General features: G+C 39.3%; 1 protein-coding gene across 5 annotated transcripts in view; it reads left to right on the top strand.

Annotated features, from left to right (window-relative positions):
• Positions 1-22,279, top strand: part of ZMYND15 (Zinc finger MYND domain-containing protein 15) — a 41,453-nt gene that overhangs the window by 13,277 nt on the left and 5,897 nt on the right. For 2 of the 5 annotated variants that reach the window (XM_051211034.1, XM_051211035.1), the window contains one exon: positions 5,015-5,544. In XM_051211034.1, the coding sequence (XP_051071065.1) occupies positions 5,015-5,326 (312 nt within the window). In that variant the 3' untranslated portion in view covers positions 5,327-5,544. Of the gene's footprint in view, positions 1-5,014; positions 20,379-22,279 lie in introns of those variants that run through there. The other 3 variants (XM_051211032.1, XM_051211033.1, XM_051211031.1) reach the window with 3 other exon arrangements.

Below are 22,279 nucleotides of genomic sequence, written 5' to 3'. Positions count from 1 at the left end.
CCACGCTGCGGGCAATCGGGAAGTGACAAACGACCTCACAACACTAACACCACTTAAGACCACTGTGTTCATAATCAACCTCCCTCTTCAATTCCTATTATTCCTCCTACATCGACTTTCACCTCTAAACTTCCTTTTTCGGCTTCCCCCTCAAGTGTCACCATAGCCAACGATTCTAGTGCTCCTAACACTGTCCCAGGTCTACTGAAACCTCGCTCCACACTACACATTGGAGCCTTCAACGTACGCACCCTATGCCAAATCGACCAGCAGGCCTCCTTGGCTAAAACCCTAGAATCTCGTACCATTGATGTATGCTGTGTCTCTGAGACACGCATACAGGATCCCAGTGTGGTCATTCACTTGACCTCACCTCGGCAAAACGGAGAGTCAACGAGATACACCCTCCGTGTATCTGGTGACCCGATGGCCAGGTCTCGTGGACTGGCAGGTGTAGGTATAGCACTAACCATGAAGGAGGAACAAGCACTGTTGGAGTTGATCCCCGTCAACAGTCGTTTATGTGCTGTTCGGCTAAATGGCTTCGTAAGAACTCGGAAGGATAGGGACACACGTCGTTGCCTTTTTGTCGTTTCTGCCTACGCTGTCACCGACTGCAGCTCAGATAAAGTGAAAGATGAATTTTACAGAAAGCTGTCCGAACTTCTGCAGAAAGCTAAACGCTCAGACATAGTACTCGTAGGGGGCGACTTTAATGCCCAGATAGGTAGTTTAAACCAAACAGAAAGGCATTTAGGTGGATATTTTAGTATTCCGACACAGCGAACAGATAATGGTGATCGTCTGTTGCAACTGTGCTGTGACAATCGTTTATTTTTAGCAAACACAAATTTTAAGCATAAGGAGAGACATCGTCTAACATGGCGACCCCCTACACCAAATCAACGATGGACTCAAATAGACCATATTGCCATCAGTCATCGTTGGAGAGGGTCGGTAGAAGATTGTCGTTCATTCTGGAGTACCTGCTTGGACTCCGACCACGCCCTAATACGGACACGCATCTGCTTGCGCCTCACTGGACGCAAAAAAGCCACAGTAAAAGGACCCATTAGAACTGAGTTGAGTAGCGGAAAACCAAAAGTAGGTTCCAGGAACAACTGAGGTCACAATTAGGTAGTTCTGAAGACGAGGCTGACCCAGATGTTGCTTGGAAAGCTATACAAACAGCTGTGGAAACAGCAGTGACATCTATTAGTGAATTAAACCACAGAGTTACAAAGAACCAGTGGATTTCTTCAAGGTCTATCACACTGATGGATTCTCGTAAACTCGTCCCATTAGGTTCTGAACACGATGAAGAGCGAAAGCAAATCAGATCTAGGCTAACCAAAAGTCTAAGGAACGACCGTGAGCAGTGGTGGGCAACGAAAGCAAAAGAGATGGAAAAGGCGGCGACTATAGGGAACACAAGACAGCTCTACAGACTAATAAAAGAAACTGGAATTAATAAGTCAAGTGTAAGTCAGACTATTTCGGAAGACGACGACACCCTCATCTGCTCTCAGTCCAGACGTTTAGAACGATGGGCAACCTCAAGTGGTGTCCGTCAAGGCTGTCCACTTTCTCCATTTCTGTTTAACTTCATCATAGACCTACTGATGGAAATAGCATTCTCGTTTACTGAATTCTCGGGTATTGATCTCCTTCCAGGAGGTCTACTTATCGACTTAGAATACGCAGATGATATAGTCCTTTTTGGTGAAGACGCTGATAGAATGCAGAGTGTTTTGGTAGCACTAAGCAACAATGCCAGAATGTTTGGAATGCGCTTCTCTCCCTCTAAATGCAAGTTGTTGCTTCAGGACTGGTCTGCATCAACACCTGAACTAAGGATAGGGAGTGAAGTAGTCGAACACGTTGACAACTTCACTTATCTTGGAAGTCTGATCAGCCCTAATGGGTTGGTGTCTGACGAAATCTCAGCACGGATTCGAAAAGCTCGTTTGGCTTTTGCCAACTTACGTCACCTATGGCGAAGGCGAGATATCCGTCTATCAATAAAAGGACGGGTATACTGCGCGGCACTCCGTTCTGTTTTAATTTACGGCAGCGAAACATGGCCTTTAAGAGTAGAAGACACTTGTAAGCTACTAGTATTTGACCACAGATGCCTTAGAAATATTGCTGGCATCGGCTGGGATCGCCGGGTAAGTAATAGTGAGGTTAGATGCGCAGGGTATTAGGGAATGATGGTAAATCAGTTGATGAGGTTATGAATCTTCATTGACTGAGATGGTTGGGCCACGTGTTACGTATGCCCGAACACCGATTACCACGACGTGCAATGCTAACCGGTGTTGGAGATGGTTGGAAGAAAGTTAGGGACGGCCAAACCAAAACGTGGCATTAGTGCTTGAAGTCACTAACTTCTAGTCTGAGCCATGTTGGTAGATGCAGACTACTTGGTTGGGGTCCGCGTGACTATCGTAACCAATGGTTGGAGACTCTTGGTGACATGGCTCAGAATCGATCACAATGGCGTCGGTGTATACACTCCCTGTCTTCCCTTAAACTAAGAGATTAAAATTGCTTCATATCTTTCTTTCTACTAACTAATTCTTTCTTCCTGTACTGTATCCTTATATGCAATATTTCTCTTATATATTACCACCTTTGACCTAACCACTCCTATGAATCCGGTGTTCATCTTGCTGTGCTAATGCGGTATGGCAACCTGGACCGATGCATATATGTGCCTGGTCCTACGTTGTAGCTGACTGACTGAAACTTCTCAGGCACACCATTCTTCAACAGACAATCCCAGAGAACAGTCCTGTCCAATAAATCAAAGGCAGCTCTGATGTCAAGAAACACTACGTTTGTTGGCCTTTGATAAGTATGACAGTGTTCTAACCTTTGGCAGAGGCTGAAGATATTATCATTACATCCTCGATCGGAACGAAAACCGGCCTGCTCCTCGCGAAACAGTCTTTCTCGGGTTTTGAACATTCTACGAAGTATGACGGGAGCTAATAGTTTGGACGCAATCGGAAGTAGACTTATCCCCCGATGGTTGTTACTGAAACGAGCAGAACAGTCTGATAGATGGTGCCGGGACAGCAGACCACTTAAATTGTTTGCCGAAAAACTCTGCCCATCGTTCGAGACGTCCTTAAATGCTATTGTTTATCATCCTATCATCTTCACAGATTGTTTAACTCACACCAGATTCCTTGTTGCCAGTGGCTCACATGAGTTGAAAGAGCTTCCGGTAGTTACCAGATGTAGCTGCTGGCACGTTCCGACCACCAGGCTTCTTGATCCTTACACAAGCTTTGCCTCATTACGCAACAGTCTTCGTTTATAGTTAAGCTCGCGGTCACTCGGAGTAAATCGACAGGCTTCAATGGGGAGGGGCTTGAAGAAACTCGGCGCTTATAAGCGGGACGTTTCGCAAAGCCGCAAGCGACCTTACTCCCCATTTTTATAGCATCATACAATTGCAGCCAATGCTCATCTACACTTTTCGGTAGGATGTCAGCTAGCCTTGAACCTAGCTCTCACATGACCGCGCGTATACAGCCACTGTCTGGGAAGTCTTACTCAATGCCTTCTCCCGACGGGGGTGTTTACGAAGTTCAGAGAACGGAAAACGAATGTCCGGCGCTTTAACCGGGTTGGTGGACATGAAAGGTCTACCTAGGGGAGTTGGGAAACCCTGATTCCAAACCAATGGTGCACATGGGCTCCAGTATCCTGAAGGAACAAATGGCGTATGAACCTGTTGTTGGTCACCGGCTTCCATGGGACTGCATCTCCTTACTATGCTCCATTGCCTTGTGGATCAGACCTTAAGGTCGAAGGCTCCAGGTGTGGCCCCCTAAGAAAACCACCTGTTTCAGTCTGGACACCCGGGCAGTATCATAGCCCACACGCAAATCAAATGAAATGACAGTAAACTAGGTTACCGTTGCACTTAAGTATTTCAGTAATATGTTGTCGACTTCACATTAAAATTCACTAAGTCCTGCCACACAAGCTAAACTTAAATAAGTGAGAGTTCAAATAAGGTGATACTAATTAATAGATCGTAATGGAAAGAAATATCGTTCATTTTATAGATGACATTTACTGTTTATAAAAGCAAGAAAATAGAAAGACGTAAGATAGTCAGTTTTAGTATATTTCCGATGATGTTTCAAGATGCTCAGTTATTCTACTATTCTTGGACCTATAATACTTTAAAAGTTGTCATCCCACATATGGTTATTCTTTTTGTTGGAGCGTGTCATAAGCTAACTAACTCTTGCATCCTCGAACATGTTCTAGCATCAAAAGACAATACTCGAAAAGTCGTTGAAGCATATATAAGACCTGTCTAAACAATATGGTTTTATTATGATCTCACTGACTGATTGTCTGTCTACACTATAGCCGGACTCGGACGTCAAATTATTTGGGCAATAATCTTACCAAGTGTAGGATTTCCTCCAAATGTAACAACAGTTGTGCAAAAACTCAAAAATTTTCACCTTGAATAGTTCGTCAAGTAGAGCTGCTTGTACTCAAACATTGGACAATAATCATTCATGACCGGGTTAACGTTGCTTGGTAGTTTATAAATAATTCCCTGTAGTTGAATCCTAACAAATAGAGTGACACTGATTGTGAGCATTGATTGAATCATCAAGGAATATATCTATAGTACTTCCATGCGGTTTTGGTCTTATTTACCGTCTGTATATTTTGAGTTTACTCGTTGAAAATACTCTATGGTCACAAAAGAAGCCGAAAAAAAAACCTTGGTAATCGACAACATTTTGATTTCATGACTAAAGTCCTACTGTAATCTGGAAAATGTTGGATGTCCGCATACTTATTGTTCAAAAATATCATCTATACCATCCGAGTCTGCGGGCAGCAATTTGTATTTCCTTAGTTTTATTTTATTAGCAGTTTTCATAACACTTAGCTTCGGTATCTAACACATTTATTGAAATAGTATTAGAATCTCTAAGTCAGTGTAAAATGTTTTCATTTCGTTTTGAAGGAAACTGGTGTGCCAGTGTTCTTTACAGATTCTTGCTTATACAGTTCATTATGGGGTTTCCAGGTATCAAGTTCTTTGGGTTTAGGCCCAAGTAAACCTGATGCCATTTTGGACGATAGTTATGACCAAACCAATGGTTCCAATCAAACATGTCTGTTTCTAAATCCGTTTCGAAGCCCTGTCCGTATTGAGGCGCCTGGTGTGCGATGGAGCTGGTTCTCAAATGCCTTCATATTCTCCCCTTTTTATCCTGCAGATTATTTACAGCAACGGTCAGACCTACCTCAGCGAATGGCTTCAATGAATGTATGACTAATTAACATAGTTTCCGTTTCGTTTTGCAGTGGATATACCCACGTCTCTTATCTCTGTAAATATTCCATCTCCAGTCTCTCCTAACGTTTTTTCCATGTACTATTAAGTGGCAACTCCTTAAAGCTGTTGTGTGCTTCAGTTCACACTCTTTCATTTGTTATCTATGTGAAACATGACCTTATTTGTTGTGAAAGCATTACCTGTTTTTCAAGTCACTATGATCGTTTTATAATTTACAGCCTTTTGTCGGCAAGAAGTGTTTAGCATAGGAGCTTAAATATTGATACACACTGCACTTATATAGTTTGAAATGTTCCTGAGTCGCCGCCTGTATTACTCAGTTTATTGAAAATGCTCGACTATGGCGATAATTAAGGTAAGCTGCTAAATAGGGAACCTAGGACATTCATTGTCTGTGATGGTATCCTTCCGTCACCTAAAAACGGGTCATTTATCACGTGATATATTTGTTTCTTGATCTCACGAACTCGTTTTAATATGCAGGTGACCAATGCTTATTATAGGGATCAAATTAGTGCGAATAACCATCGACAATGTCTTTGCTAGGCTGATAAGGCTAAGAATTAACCGTAATTATAAGAACGGGAAAGGTATATGTTACTCGTCTGTGATAAAGACAGGACAAGTTAGAAAAACTTCTAGGCAGAAAGATGAAGGTAAGCAACTATATATGCAGTTGGACTATGGTTAATTAATTTCAGTGACTTTGTTTTTTAAATGAATTCAGACTCAACTGGGCCTATTGCGCCTTAAGTATATTAATGTTATCAATTTTGAAATCTAGGTCTAACGGAGTTCAAGGTACCTTTCTCTAATAAATCCAAACGACCTCATAGATCTGCATGAAATTGTTTTGTCAGACTTTGAAACCAAATGTACAAAATTAGTGACTGATTAGACGTTCACTCCCACTAAAGATAGATGCTTCCTCTGGTTTAGTGTTGGACTTAAACCTTTCTTTATCTTTGGCTTAGAGTTACTAATAAAACTTGGAAATGTACCAGTATTCCCTACTGTCAGGGTGCGACACATTTGCCAGCGATTGGGAAGGAGGACACTGGTTTTCAGATACACATGTCCTTTATGCTGATAATAGTTCTTAGGCATAATAGTGCAATGCAGAACAGTGTTATTACAGTTACTTTCTGAAAGGCATTTAAATCCTGTGTAGTTGATGGTATGGGAGGACATAATCTTCATGGCACTTCTGTACGATACATACCTGATACATATATCGGTAGTGACTCATCTTTTCATAATGTTTATTCGTACATCAGATGCAGCTTGTTCGTCTTTAAAAGGCATATACTAAGAGACTTCTTGGCATCACAGTAGCGATTGGTCGTCGGAAATCATTTAGACTGCTTACAGAGAGAATTCCGCTAAACCTGTTGTCTAGTTACCCGTCACTAAATGGACAAACGGAAAAGCCATATCCATTACACAGTTTCCTTCCGAAGGGGTAGGAAATTTATTATAAAAATAGATTAGTAAAAGTAGATCAGTGGTCATCTCGTTCCCGATCCAATTTCAAACCATTGGAAAATAGTCTCATCATTCTTACATCGATTTCGTACGAAGGACCAAATGGGGAGCTTGCTTTATTGAGAATATATTCTTCAGTATCCCGTATATTCTGTGATAAAAGCACACGTGCACCTGTGCGGAACTTGATAGAGTAAATTCCCATAAGGATGCATGAGCATTCCGACACCTCACTGTCTGTTTTTGGTCAGCAGCATTTGTATAAATTATTGATCCCTATACAATTCATTGCACGCTCATTACGAATACGAAATGTCAAACATTCACTTGTGTTCATCTGGTTCTCTTCTCCCTACGCCTGTTACCCCCAGTGGAGCATAGGCCGTCGGCCAGCATCCTCCAACCCGCTCTAACCTGGGCCTTCCTTTATAGTCTTATCCAATTGTTGTTCATTCCCATGTCTGTCTCCATTTCTCTGCTTAATATGTTCTTAGATCTCCCCTTTCCTTTGGCCCTGAAGATTGCAAGTGGGGGCTTGCCTTGTGGCTCAGTCGGGTGCGTCCCTCAATGTGTGTCCTATCCACTTCTTCCTCTGAGACCTCGTTTGTTCTCTCGCACAGTAGGTTGTTGCTGATAGTGTCTGGTCAACGGATCCGAAGTATTTTGCATAGACCGCTGCTAATAATCACTTGTATCTTCTGAATAATGGCCGTGGTTCTCCAAGTTTCCGCTCCATACAATAGAACTGTCTTGACATTTGCATTGAAAATTCTGACCTTGGTGTTGGTTGACATTTGTTTTGAGTTCCAGATGTTCTTTAATTGTAAATATGCTGTTCTCTCTTTGCCAATCCGCGCCTTCACATCTGCATCAGATCCACCATGTTCATCAATGATGCTGCCCAGATATGTAAAGGTTTTTACGTCCTCCAAGGCTCCGTCGACTGTGATTTGATAGGTACGTGTTGTGCTGTATCGGAAAATCTTTCAGTTCCCTTTGTGTATGTTAGGACCTACTGCTTCTGAGGATGCTGCCACATTAATCGATTGAAGAGCCAGATCATCTGCGAAGTCTAGATCATCCAACTGCATCCTAACTGTTCACTGTATCCCGTGCTTCCCTTCAGATGTTGACGTCTTCATGATCCAGTCGATCACCACAAGAAAGAGAAAGGGTGGGAGTAAGCAACCTTGTCTGACACCGGTCTTTACTTCCACCAAGTCTGTCAACTATCCTCCATGCACAATTTTGCAGTGTAATCCATCATAGGAATTCTGTATGATATTGACTATCTTCTGAGGCATGCCGTAGTGTCGAAGAAGCTTCCATAGTGTTGTCCTGTTCACGCTGCTAAATGCCTTCTCGTAGTCAATGTAGAGTGGTGAATTCCATTCAATTGATTGTTCTACAATGATCCGTAGTGTTTCGATTTGGTTTGTACATGATCGATCCTCACGGAATCCAGCCTGTTGGTCTCGAAGTTGGGCGTCTACGGGGTCTTTCATTCTGTTTAACAATACTATATATAAGCGAACAATATTGTTTTCGATTAGATCCTCATAAGGCTTTACTTCTAATATACAGTAATATTTATATGCATATATGAAATTATTAAACCAATCAACGTAGTTTATGAGACAATGGTAACAATGAGAACGATTACGTAATAAGTGAAAAGTACAAATTAGTAGTGTGATAACAGGTGCATTAGTTTTTGATAAGAATAATAAAGGTTCAAATCAATGCTACATAATCGGAAATAGGTCAATGATTAGAAAAATATAGACAGTGAGATAAAATCTATAAAATCACAAGATGACGTAATAAGGAGTGTTCAGATAATTGGACCGTGAAACGTATATTTGAGAGAAAATAAACGGTAGGAGGGGGTGAAGAAAAATAACAAACGAAGGGAAAGTTTGAAAAAATAATAAATAAATTCATTTATTAAGGCCAATGGAGAGATAAGGGTGTTACAAATTTCTTTTGAACACAAAGACTTGGCTTGTTGGCTCGAATTCCCATAGCTTCTGCTATGTGTAAGAGACGAGATCGAACACCATAAGGAAAACTAGTGGAAATACGATAAATAACTTTGAACGACTTGTTTCTGTCTACTGTATGACCGCTATCGATCAAGTGTGATAGAACCGAGCTGCGTATTGTTTTGACGTTGCCTTTTCCTAACCACGAGGGGAGGTGTTCACCAACTCGTTGGTTCCGTTGCCTGGTAGTGCGCCCAATATAGCTTTCTCCACAGGAGCAGCTGAATTCGTAGATACACATAGAAGTGGCATAACCAGGTAACTTATCATTCGATTGCGGAATCACCATCGGTCGGGTCGAATACGATAGACAGAGGTTGGCAGCATTAAACGTTCTCTTTACTGCTCTAGTCAATCTATCCCGTAATACATCGCTAGCTAAATCACCATTGAATTGCAGCTTCAAGAAAAGCGGTTTCTTATTAGCCGTCAGTCACTATTTTCTTGTTTCGTACCCGCAAGTGTTTCTTCAGGAACCCCAGTGGATATCCCAATTCAATCAACATATTATGAATGTGCTCTAATTCCCTATCAATTGTGTCAACTGAGCATATCTTAATAGCTCTATTTGCAAGACATTTGACTAAGTTTCTCTTATAATGAAGAGGCACAAAGCTTAAAAAATTTGTGTATTGGCTTGAAGAAGTACTTTTCCTATACACACCTCTGCTGATAGAACCATTTTCTTTTCTACTTAACAAAACATCCAGGAAATTTAGTTTGTTATCTATTTCCTTTTCACATGTACATTTAATAGCAGGATGTTTGTTATTAAATCGTTCCAGTAGTTGTTCTTCTCTAATGTTCTGATCGGCAATGATGAAATAGTCATCAACGTAACGACAGTAGAAATCCAGTTTATTGATAACCTCTAGCCACTAGGTCCCATGCTTGCGGATTTTTTTCTGGCGAAACTAGAAAACGGACTTCTCAAAGAGGTTATCTTCGTTTATTATTTTTCTTCACCCCCTCCTACCATTTTAGTTTATTTTCTCTCAAATATACGTTCCACGGTCCAATTATCTGAACACTCCTTATTACGTCATCTTATAATTTTATAAATTTTATCTCACTGTCTATATTTTTCTAATCATTGACCTATTTCCGATTATGTAACATTGATTTGAACCTTTATTATTCTTATCAAAACTAATGCACCTGTTATCACACTACCAATTTGTACTTTTCACTTATTATGTAATCGTTCTCATTGTTATCATTGTCTCATAAACTACCTTGATTGGTTTAATAATTTCGTATATGCATATAAATATTACTGTATATTAGAGAAAAGTCTGATGAGGATCTAATCGAAAACAATATTTTTCGCTTATATATGTTGTTCTAAATTAACAATACTCTGTTGAAGACTTTTCCTCGTATTGAGAGAAGAGTAATACCTCTGTAGTTGTCACACTTGCTGAGATCGCTTCTCTTTCGTATTTTGGTCAGGTGTCCCTCTTTCCAGTTTGTTGGTACTTGTTCCTCATCCCAAATCTTATTGAAGAGAATGTGGAGTATCCTTGCAGTTGCCGCTACGTCTGCTTTCAGTCCCCGTGCTGGAATGTTGTCTGGTCCTGCTGCTTTGCCACTCTTGATTTGCCTGATGGCCATGCTTATCTCTTCAATTGTTGGTGGGCCAACATTGATTGGGAGGTCCGTGGGTGCTGCTTCGATGTTGGGTGGGTTCAGTGGGGCTAGTCGATTCAAGAGTTCTTTGAAGTGTTCTACCCACCTGTTTCGCTGTTCCTCAATGTTGGTGATTACCTCGCCTTCCTTCCTTTTCACTGGCCATTCTGGTTTGCGGCGATTTCCAGAGAGTTTCTTTGTCGTGTCATACAATTGTCTCATGTTCCCTTCTCTTGCAGCCTATTCCGCCGTCATTGCTAGTTCTTCCACATATTTACGTTTGTCGGTTCTGATGCTCCTCTTCACTTGTTTGTTTACTTCCGTGTATTTAGCTTGTGCCTTGGCTTTTCTGCTCTTGTTCGACTGGTATTGATTGCTGCCTTCTTGTTCCTTCTTTCTTGAATCTTATCCAGTGTGTCAACAGTGATCCATCCCTTGTGATGGGGCTTATTGTGGCCCAGAACCTCATAACATGTTGAAGTGATTGCCTCTTTGATCCCCTTCCAGCTGCTCTCCATAGTAGTTTGTTCTCCGTTGAGTATATCATGAAAGGCCTGGAACTTGTTGCTGAGGACTATCTTGAATTTGTTGAGTTTGTCAGTATCCTGAAGAAAGGCCGTATTAAACATTTGTGATGTTGTCCGCCTCGCTATGCAGTGCTTCTTGAGTTTCAATTTCATCTTAGTGATCAGCAAGTGATGATCTAATGCTATATCAGCTTCTTTCTTGGTTCTCACATCCTCCATCGTCCTCCCGAACTTTTTGATAATGCAGATATGGTCGATTTGGTTCTGTGTAGTGTGATCTGGTGGAGTCCATGTGGTTTTGTGTATGCGTTTATGTGGGAATATGGTGCCGCCTATGACCAGCTTATTGAAGGCACATAGATTTGCAAATCTCTCACCATTTTCATTTCTTTCTCCCAGTCCGTGCCGTCCCATGATGTCTTCATATCCAGTGTTGTCCGTTCCAACCTTGGCGTTGAAATCTCCCATCAGAATGGTCAGGTCCTTTGTTGGGCACTTCTCGACGATTGACTGCAGCCTATCGTAGAATTGATCTTTAGCGTCTTCATTGTAGTCGTTGGTAGGCGCATAGCATTGGATGATGTTCATTGAAGTGCCCTCTTTCTTTGTTTTGAAGGAGGCTTTGATGATCCTGCGTCCATGAGATTCCAATCCTATAAGTGCATTTTGTGCTCGTTTGGACAGCATCAATGCAACTCCCTGTGTATGTGGTGCATTTTCTTCTTCGTGGCCGGAGTATATTGGCAGCTCTCCTGTAGTTAGTCTTTGTTGTCCAACCTGCGTCTAACGTGTTTCACTGATTCCTCCAAACGCCTCCAGGTTGTATCTCTTCATTTCCGGTCTCCTACATTGTACGGGCATTCCATATACCTAAATTGATAGTTGCTCTGGTTGTCAGAAGGGTCATCAGCCTCGTGACTTTCGAAGGAACTCGGCTTTCACCATGAGGCTTCATAACTCTTCGTGAAAGCCTTCTAACTCCCAGGGCAGAGTTTAAATGGTTTGAATTATTTTTTCTGGTTAGCGTTTTTTTAGCGAGTTAGTTTTCTACGGGATGGGGTCGTTAACCCCATGCCCAACCCTCCACATCTATCCGGGCTCGGGACTTGAAGTAACCCCAAAAGGGCTTTAGAAAAACTTCTGCCTACCTTAAACTGCATTATTTCTATGATTCTTAGTTAGAATATCAATTCGGCTACTTCTAATTATCATTTCTAGGCGCTTGAACGCAGTACTCTAATTAAGTATGAAGGGAGAAAGTCAAAAATATTTTATTATCGACATGTCTGAAGATTACGTGTTAACCATTGATTTCTAAAACCACTGGCGTCTATCACACTGTAGTGTGCAGTAGGTTTCAAATCTTGACTAACGATGACTCATATGTCATTGTATCGGGACATCAGGCAGCTCACTGTTATTCGATGTGTATGTATCTGTACCTTGGTAACAAATATGCGTCATAATGGGCTTGTGGGCATTTATCGACAGTTGCCGAATTTTAGACCATTCTGATAATTTCTGCAGATAATTTTGGAACTCTAAATTGTTACCTCAATTCTTATTACTCTCCATATATTGATATTGTCAGTATTTTACAAAACCGACTATGATAAGAGAGTAGGATAATCATTTACATACAGGAGAAACAACACTGAGTTGTAAACTATGGTCTGAGACCTTCCGCTAAGCACTGTCTTCTGGACAGAAAACTTCGAGTTGATCCGTAATCCCTGTTGATGGTCATACAAGAAGTCCTTTATTCATATAAATAAGATGACTCCAACAATCGGTTGTGAGAAGCCTTCTCAAAATCATTTTTGAGGTCAGTGTAATCTACATCTGTAGGTACCAAATTTCACGAGATACTAATAAGTTTATGAGACATAATTATCCCTTAATAAAGCCATCCTACATTTAAGGAAGGATCAGATTCTCGTCCAAACAACTGAGCGACTCCTTCCGAATGATCTTTTTAGGAATTTTAATAACCACGCTGACTCCAAAGATATATTGGTCTAAATTATTTTCAGAATTATAAATACCTGCTGTTTCTGGAAGAACTGAAAGTATTTGAGTGAATAATAACTGTTATATTGAATACCACTATTTTAACTGTTTTTTTAATGCAATTGTTTACTCAAATTTTGAACTTGTTTTCTTATAACTTTGATCACGGACATCTCTGCTTTTTGTTTAATATTTTGGACGTTTTGCTGAAGAAACCCAAAAATTGAAGATTTACTGCGCGACTGTTATAATTAATATTAGACTAACATATCTGGTTTGATTACTTGCGATTTGAGGATAGATTTTGTTACCTGAACTAAAATTTAGTTCTCTTGTTATCTGAGTCGTAAGTTACTAGTGTATCGATCTACTGTGCTTCAACAACGGACTGGATTAAAGTTTGTACGTGAAGTAAAAATACCTCAAATTAGTTTTGGGATTCCTTACGTTTCGTATTTGTTCAGACGCTTATTTTGAGTCGAATTTCAATTTTATTCTTTCATTTAATTGAATTTGGTTTCATATAACTGAGTTTATTGAACGGAGATATGCTATGGAAACGATGAGTGAAAGGTCAAAGGAAATTACAGGTCAGAATCACTTTGTCAAGTCACTTAGGTTATGACAGAGTGAGACAAGTTTAGTATGAACTTTTTGGAAGAAAGTATTTGGTTGCCTGTATACTAATTATGGAGTTACCCGACCATAAACCTGTTGAATATTCAGCCGATGACTTAACTAACTTTGCGATTAGACTACACAATAAATATGTGTAACTTTGGAACAAATAGGATCAATGACCAATGTAAATTCCACAGCTAATTTGGAAATAATTGTCACGTCTGCCACTGGTATACAGAATAAGTGGGCAGAAGTTGCCAATAAGACCATGATGGTATGCAACGAACCAGACTTTGAAGAATTGCTTTCCTTTGCACAAGAATGGGACAGAGTTGTTTACGGTCATGAAAAAGAGACAGGAAGTAAGAGAATGTAGTATATGTCATCTGTATTTGAGAACAGATCACATAGCTAGGTCATTTAACTCAGGCTTAAAGTATGTCACTGGAAATTGAATGATTCATCATCATACAATACTGTATATTGGTGGTAATAATAACCATGTAGTGAACTTACTTTATTTGAGTATTATTGCGGTCAAAATATATAATCCCATAGAAAATTTGGAAACTAACATTCTTATGGGTGGCGGTTCTGATACTTTTCTCGTATGTGGAAGAATAGTTAATTATTTGAGTATTTGTGGTGTTTGAATGAACTAATGATACCATTGTACTTGTTGAATGCTTGATTTCGAACTCTAAATACAGTACATTCGTTTGTGCCTGTCTGGTACTTCTTGATCTGATTACGTTATTTTTGGGATTCTTAGTTCATACTATAATTCAAATAATTCGAAAGATTATAGTATTAAGAGTTAAGAATCCTCGATAAATATATTGACTGTGAATCACACTACTGTTTATAAATGCTTGAAAATAAATTTAGAGATATTTTCTTCGAATGACAATGGATCTGTACAGACTAGTAGAGCTTATGCAAAACCCCTAGTTGGATAACAATTGCAACAGTGGACGCATTTAAAGGATGTAAGTTGTCCGAGCTTGTGAGGCAATCGAGTAGGAGTCTTGATTGGATGTGATCCTTCAGACGCACATTGAGTTTTGTAAAAGCACTAGGGAGATAGAAGACATTGCTTTGGTTTGCTTGCGCAACTCGACTGAATGATTAGGAGTTCTAAGCAAATGAATAGATAAGAAGCGCAAGTTGAGTGGCAGCAGTAATCTCCAAGACACCTTGTGCTACGGGATCTGGAAAGATTGAATGGTCATGAATACGGTATACGGATTGCTAAATTAATTTGAGAATACCTAGGCTTTACCATAATTGTCCTTCACTAGGGATGCAGTACTCCTTAGTTTTATTCATCTTAACAATATGAAGTCTGTTTATGTTCGTACTTATGATTATTACTGTAATTAATATCATTATTAGTCCCTCGACACATAAGATATTCTTTCTATCCCTTCTAAACATATTTTATTCCTAAACATCCAAAGTCTATAACTAAAAACAAATTATCTCACGTTACACTTAAATAAATTAACTTCTTATATTCGTTTTAACTTCACCATGTATATATATATATATATATATATATATATATATATATATATATATATATATATATATTGGAATTAATTGTGATTTTCAAAGCATCATTCTTAATTATTATTAAACAAAGGTTTGTACTAATATCAAGTTTTACTCCGTATACTATTACATAAATCTACATGTATTTATCCGCGTGCACTAAAGGAACTTTTTTTAAATGGTGGTTTACTTCAGAGGTCGATATTCATCACAAACTTATTATTATTATCATGGTTTAACCCTTTCATTAGGTGTTCATTTCTTTTCTCTCTATTTTTTTCATCTAAATAAATGTTATTCTTAAGATTACGAAGTTTGTAATCAAGACAATAACTTGTGTTACATTTAAATTAACTCCTCAGACTCGTTTTATCTTCTCTATGCACATATGACTCATACATATTGATATTTCATTATCTTTTTCACTTAATTGAGACTTTCATAGCATCACTCCAAACTATGACTACATAAACATTTACTCTAACGTCATATCTTACTGCAATGATTAGCTATTTTCCTATTTATTTTGTTTTGTACTTGTTAATCATTTTGCGATACATACATAGTCGTTTATTCCTGTTCTGTGTTCATAAACACGCTTATTAAACTATTTGCGTATTTCACGTCTCCTCCATTTCTATTCCCTTATTTTCTTACTTTCATTCTTTAAGCTCAATTCAATATTCTTCTCAATTACACAGAACCTGAGTTATTATTATTATTGTTCTCTTTTTCAAATTCAGGTTTCCCTTGCTTATCTAACTAAGTGGAGTAATCCCATTACTATAGTCAGTATTTTATTTATTCCATCGCAGGTCAGCGTGGCAATACACAGTAAAATTTCAGCAAGATTATACACTATCGAGTAAGTATTCTGGTGAAACCCAAAGTTTTCGAGGTATATGTTTATTCTATCTGAAAAGTTTGCACAGCTGAAGTCAGTACACACTGTGGTAGACATTTATGTTCATATATCAGACAACCACACAAACGTACTCAGACTGACTTCCAATTACTGAAACGATATATAATAGGATAAGACTAGACGAAGTTATACTAACTGTTTTTATCCTAAGTTTCGTATCGCTAACTTATATTCTCTTTTTAATTATCCTACCTACATATTTATTCTTACTGCTATTTAAGCTATTTGACTTTATGTTTCGTTCTTCAGGTTCGCTGCCACCAAGCAAATCACTGACTGATGACCTGGCAGTCTCTGGCCGCAGTGACCCAAACGATCTGTTAAAAAAAACTAAATTCACCTGTCATCAAAAAGCCCAACATAATAGAGAAAAGGATTATTCATCTCTGATAGAGCCTGAGAATCGATCTTTTGAGCTAGGCTGAGTGCTCTAGCAAATAATTTGTTTCACATTGTCAAGACTCTTAGTTAAGTTTCCTTGAAACATTTATTAGCGTGCTTCGCGCAAGTTTCAAATAGAGCAGCAGTGAACCAACTGCTCTTGCTTGTATTTACTGCATCGAAAGCACAATGGCAGGAAAGAATGCAATAATGTCGTGACTGCTGTTGCTAGGTGAGCTAAAGACCAACTGCGATACATAGAATATGAAAATCTCTTTTGAAATAAACGGGGGGCGAAATGCTATTGGATATTGGTAACCGCAGTTATGAGGTAGTACCTGATGATGCATGGTGGCAATGGTCCTAACCACACAATCTTTGGAGCCGAGTATATAACTCTTGAGAAGGTTTAAAATCAACATATATGCTATGCTTGGAGAGATTATCAGATCACCGAGGAACGGAACGAAGAATCAGCGACACGATGACAAGACAAGCTAAACTAACCCGATGCGCTCTAGTCCCGCTATTTAAGAGGAGAAGTCCAGGTTCAGATGAAGGAAAGTTTACTCCACAAGCGACCAGAGGCACGAACAAAAAAATTCACGCAACTCAAGCATTTATGGAAGGTCATCAATGGTGAGCACCGATCATGCATACGCCTTACGGTAATCCTAGGGTCGGAGGAACAACGAAATCTTTCGTTAACTAGTACTTGAGTTCACGATAACACAGTTAGTGAAGTAAGCCCTGGTACGTCTCTAGAAGACAGAATGAAAAGGAAGACGGCACTATACGGACTAGAAAGACTTCTGATTTACAATTGGTTGCTCACTGGGTGGTAATCAATGTCATGTATGTCAGGTTCTTAGTGCAGATAGAATCCCATCGAACAAGTTGCATTGTGGCCACTGGTCTGGGTTACTCGGCATTGCGAGCACTATTTTGAGATAAGATGGTGGTTGGAGGTAGTCAATATGGTAAAAAATTTTCGCTCAGTGGGTACGTAGAACTATGGTCTAGTTCGGCATTAGTACCACTATAATAATAGATCCAATCTCAAAATTGTAGATATGCCATGGTGTGACAGCCTAATTTATAGGGTCTTACGTGAGAGTCTACACTGGCCCGTTCTGTCGCGGCGATCAGCAATATAACGACTGGCACTCTTGGAAAAGGCATTTGGGCGGGGGGAGGGTAATATACTCGGCTCCAATAGTAAGAGGTTGTAAAAAGTGGAGGCGAGTGCATGCTATTTCGATTCTGTTTTGCTGCGTTTGCCATTATTGACATGCCCTTAGTGTCACACGTTGAATGTAAATATCAGTAACTATACTCTCAGCTTCAAGATCGTGTGGTTAGGTACCAATATCATTACAGGTTTTCGAGTAGTCAGGTCTAGAAAGAGAATGCTACCGAATCTTTCATGAATAGACGCTTCTTTTAAGAAGTCATATACAAATGCTCGTAGTGTAGTAAATAAATTCCATTAGCTTGGAGTGTTAGTGAACGAGTAAAAGCCACTCATCGTAGCTGTAGCCAAACAATGGCTAGTTTATGACTCTGATGTCACTCCAGAATTATAGGGATACAACTACGTAAAAAGACATAGGAATAAATACAGGAAAGAAGTTGGAATCCTTATATACGTAACTAATAACAAAACATCCTTTCCTTTGCTTGTGAATCACATGCCAGTGAAACTTGTTAATCCACAAGCTGTGAGATCTCCTTTAAGGGCTATACATTTATACTCGGTATCATCAATCGTAGCCAAGTCTGGTAAGCTGATGACTTTATTTTAGAGCACATTCAGCTGTGATGTGAAAATTACAGATGCCTGATATTAAGAAACTTTAATGCACCTGATACTAGTTAACAGATATGGCCACCACAAGATCTAAAGACTCTCTTGACAATAGGCTCCCGATGACTATGATGTAGCGTGCTTTAGTACGGCATGTATCCGAACCCACATGTTCCGGTTCAAATCAAGGATATTCTTTGTTAAACCTAGTAATCGGTCACACGATCGAAAATATCGTCCATCTAAATGTTCACCCACTGTTTGCAGATAGTAGTCATGCTGTTTAGCCATACATGTCAACAGCTTGTGACATAATAAACAGTTGGATTAAGTCCCACCTAAATGTGTGGAGAGCAACAATGGACTGGTCAGTAAGTACAAGCTTATCAATTGAAGAGGAATGGTCCATATTTGAAGGTGCACTTATCTTAGTTGCGTCCCCATTCACGCCATGTATAGTACCATGTAGACCAAATAACTGTCCGCCATTGATAACTAAACGAGTCAAGAAAGGCATTATAATACGTTTATCTCTACAGGCTCTGGACAGTACAAAGCTACTTGCTGTGAGACTCAAAACGCATGAAAGCCGGTGATAAGGCTAACGAATCCCATGAAAAAACAATTGGTTAGGGATTGTGAAAATGTTTCTCTCATATACGGAGGTAAGTTCAGAAAACTGGTGGAATCCCACCAACTTTTGTACAGGAATGTCCGTTGATATCGGCAAGAAGTGACATTGGAATCGATGAAAATTTGTCAGAATATTTCAGCCAAGTATTATTTACCGATGATGGCGCGAGACTAACGATTAATCGTAACCACGGTGGCTTGTCTGCGGACCCTACGTTTATTGAGGAAAGAGCTGTCTTGTGATTAGTTCAACAACTCAGACCAGATACGTTCAGTGGTCCTGATGACATTCATCCTGCGATTATGGAAATACTGACAGATGTAACTGAACTCCTAGGCACACTGTCTGATAGTTCTTTGCGGCAGTATAAACTCCCAGGAGACTAGAAATGCGCTATCGCCAGTATAGTTTATGAAGCGGAGGGTATGAACTTACTTAGTAACTATCTACCAGTTAGTCTAACAGTTTAGTCGTCAAACCAGTGGGAGATATTATTCGGATGGGGATTTGAAACTATGTGGAATAGAGTAATCTTTTAGCCTGGGAACCGAAAGGCTTTGTGATTGGCTTATCATACTTGACAGACCTACACATTTCAAGAGATCGGTCCACAACGATGGATAGAAACCTTCTGGTAGATATAATTTCATAGACCTAAATAACAGCTTTGATAAGGTTCCTTACATGGGTCGTGAATTAAGACTGGAAAGTTTTAGGATCCATGAATTTGGTTGGTTGGATGGATGTGCAGGTTTTCGTTGGGAGTTAACTTTAGCATGAGTGTGGTGATACCTACTTACTTACACCTGTTACCCCTCGAGGAGGGGCATTGCTCGGCTATCAACATTCTCTATCCAACTCTGTACTAAGCAATCCTTTCTAGTCCTAGTTGCTATTCATCCTTTTCATGTCCGCCTCCAGTTCTCGACGCAGTGCGTTTTTTGGCCTTACCGATCTCTTTCACGATTTCGAGTTAGCGCCGGATTCATAATGCAGTTTGGTGATTTCCGTAATGTATGTCCTATCCACTCCCAACGTCTTTTCCTAATTTACCCTTCAGATGGGAGCTGGCTCGTTCTCTCTTATGGTAGCTGTTGTTCACGGTATCCAGTCGTCAACGGACATTGAGCATCTTGCGTAGATAACTGTTCATAAGTGCTTGTACATTTTTGATGACGATTGTAGTAGTTCTCCACGTTTCAGCTCCGTTCAATAAGACTGTTTCTACGTTCATATTGAAGATTCTGACTTTAATATTGGTTGGCAGTTGTTTTGAGTTCTGTATGTTCTTCAGTTGTAGGAGTGCAAAAAGTACAAGTGATTTCGAACAGTTTTTCTGTAGATATTGAATACCGTACATCTTTGTGACCCTGCTCGACCTTGATGCTGTTGTAAAAGTTTGACTTCATGGTTTGTCTATATCAGTAGTTTTTGGCCTTTTTTTTCTGTACTCATTATACTCAGTGGTGTCTCTCATTGTTCACCTTCTAACTCTTTTCAAGGAATTTAACATTTTATGACGAATTTAGGCCTGAATCCAAATTAGGACGTGGCTCATCTTCGAATGTGTAAAGCTCTATACCGGTTATTATCTAGGTAATATGAAGACGGTATAGAGATCGTCACACCATTCCATAACATGTATCCTCTTGGTCCTGTTTTGGAATGCCACCGAATTTCTCTAAAAGTAAAACTTGTTTATGCACGACATGTCATTTTTTACAAGCTTAATAGATAATTCCGTCCATTCATTTTATCTTCTTATAGTTCCACTCAAGTGTTTACTTAAAGCTATCAGTGAACTGTTGCTCTTACATACGAGGACTTGCTAGGTAAGTGTCACTCTGTCCACAAATTCGAAAATCTGTTTTTTGGCCTTTGACATCCTAAATTCAAAGATATAGTTCGTTCACCGTAGATTATCTACAAAATCATCCCTGTAGTTTACAAGTCAAGTGAATGTGGTGAGCATTCCGATTCAAGGGAGTTTGGAGATATCAGGTTTCAAAACCATTTACTGCTAACTTACATTTACTCCCTTCGGGAACATCTGTTAGTTGACATTCAGATCCATTGTTCCCTGCCTCATTTTTCTAGAAATGCTGGCCAGATCTTCAATGATTGTCTGACGGGTTGGTATGTGGTCTTCATGATTTATCATTTACTTAGTCAGTTAAGGCATTTTTATTCAATATAACTCTGAATTAGTTTTATATTAACTTCCATAGCGATACTAAAGTGTCGTTTAAACTAATGCTATTGTAAATATACTGGGCTTATTCAGCGCATGTAGATTGCTTGTGAAAAAGGCGGCGAAAAGATTGGAAATGTCGATTTAAAATAAACACACCTGGTCCACGGATTTGCAGTTCAAAAGATACGATTCCATCTTCCTCAGTTCATAAATTACTTCCTACCTTCCTTGTTTCATCTTAGCATCTGAAACTGTTGCCGACATATCTGTTATCTGAGAAATTATCCCTGTTCTTTTGAATTTGTGTTCAAATCTCCATTTCAAATCGTTCCGTAAACTAACTTCTTGTCGAGTCAAAAGACAATGTTCATTGGTCATGATTCTGGAATTCTTAAGTATAAAGTCATGGTGTCTGTTAACTTTAAGCGTAGAGAAAATTATCGTTTAATCTGGTGAATATCAACATTCGCTCAGCTGTGAACACAAATGAGTTGTTAATTCTTAGGGAATGCCATCAAAAGATTCTCTCGTTATGGGACATTTTTGGATTCCAACTATACAATGGTACAAGAGTGTGTTTGTGTACACTTTACAAATGAAGAAGTGTTGGCCATACCGTTATCATAAAATGCTTTAAAGAAATAAGCTAGGGACTGGTAGTTCTATAACTAGAAAAGCACCGACGATTAAAATACAGGGTTTTCTCGGGGAGTATTTTATTACCATTATAGTATAATACAACCAACAATATGACTTTATCCTCAGGCTCTATCATAGATTAAGGGTCTTAACTGCCAAAGTAACTTCTGTAAGCATTAGAGTCGGAAACGTGACCACCTTATTTCTCTACATTTTTTCACGGAATGTTAGTGAATTGCTTAGTTCATATTGGATTTTTGAGTCTATTTTACAGAAGAAGTGGTAAACCGCGCAAAATTAAACATTCAGTTGTTACGGCGTAGATATCATACCCTCATTTTACTTATAATACATTATGTACACCGAATTTAGAGCTAAAATATTCTATAATGTCCTTAAGTTTGGGTATAGAAATATAACTAATATCCAAAGGCTCCCAAGATGCTTTGATTAATTGTCTACTGAAGCACAAATTGGT

Source organism: Schistosoma haematobium, chromosome ZW, assembly GCF_000699445.3.
Source record: "Schistosoma haematobium chromosome ZW, whole genome shotgun sequence".
Taxonomy (NCBI): Eukaryota; Metazoa; Platyhelminthes; class Trematoda; order Strigeidida; family Schistosomatidae; genus Schistosoma; species Schistosoma haematobium.
Note: the sequence above shows the minus strand (reverse complement) of the source record. Positions and strands in the feature narration are given on the sequence as shown.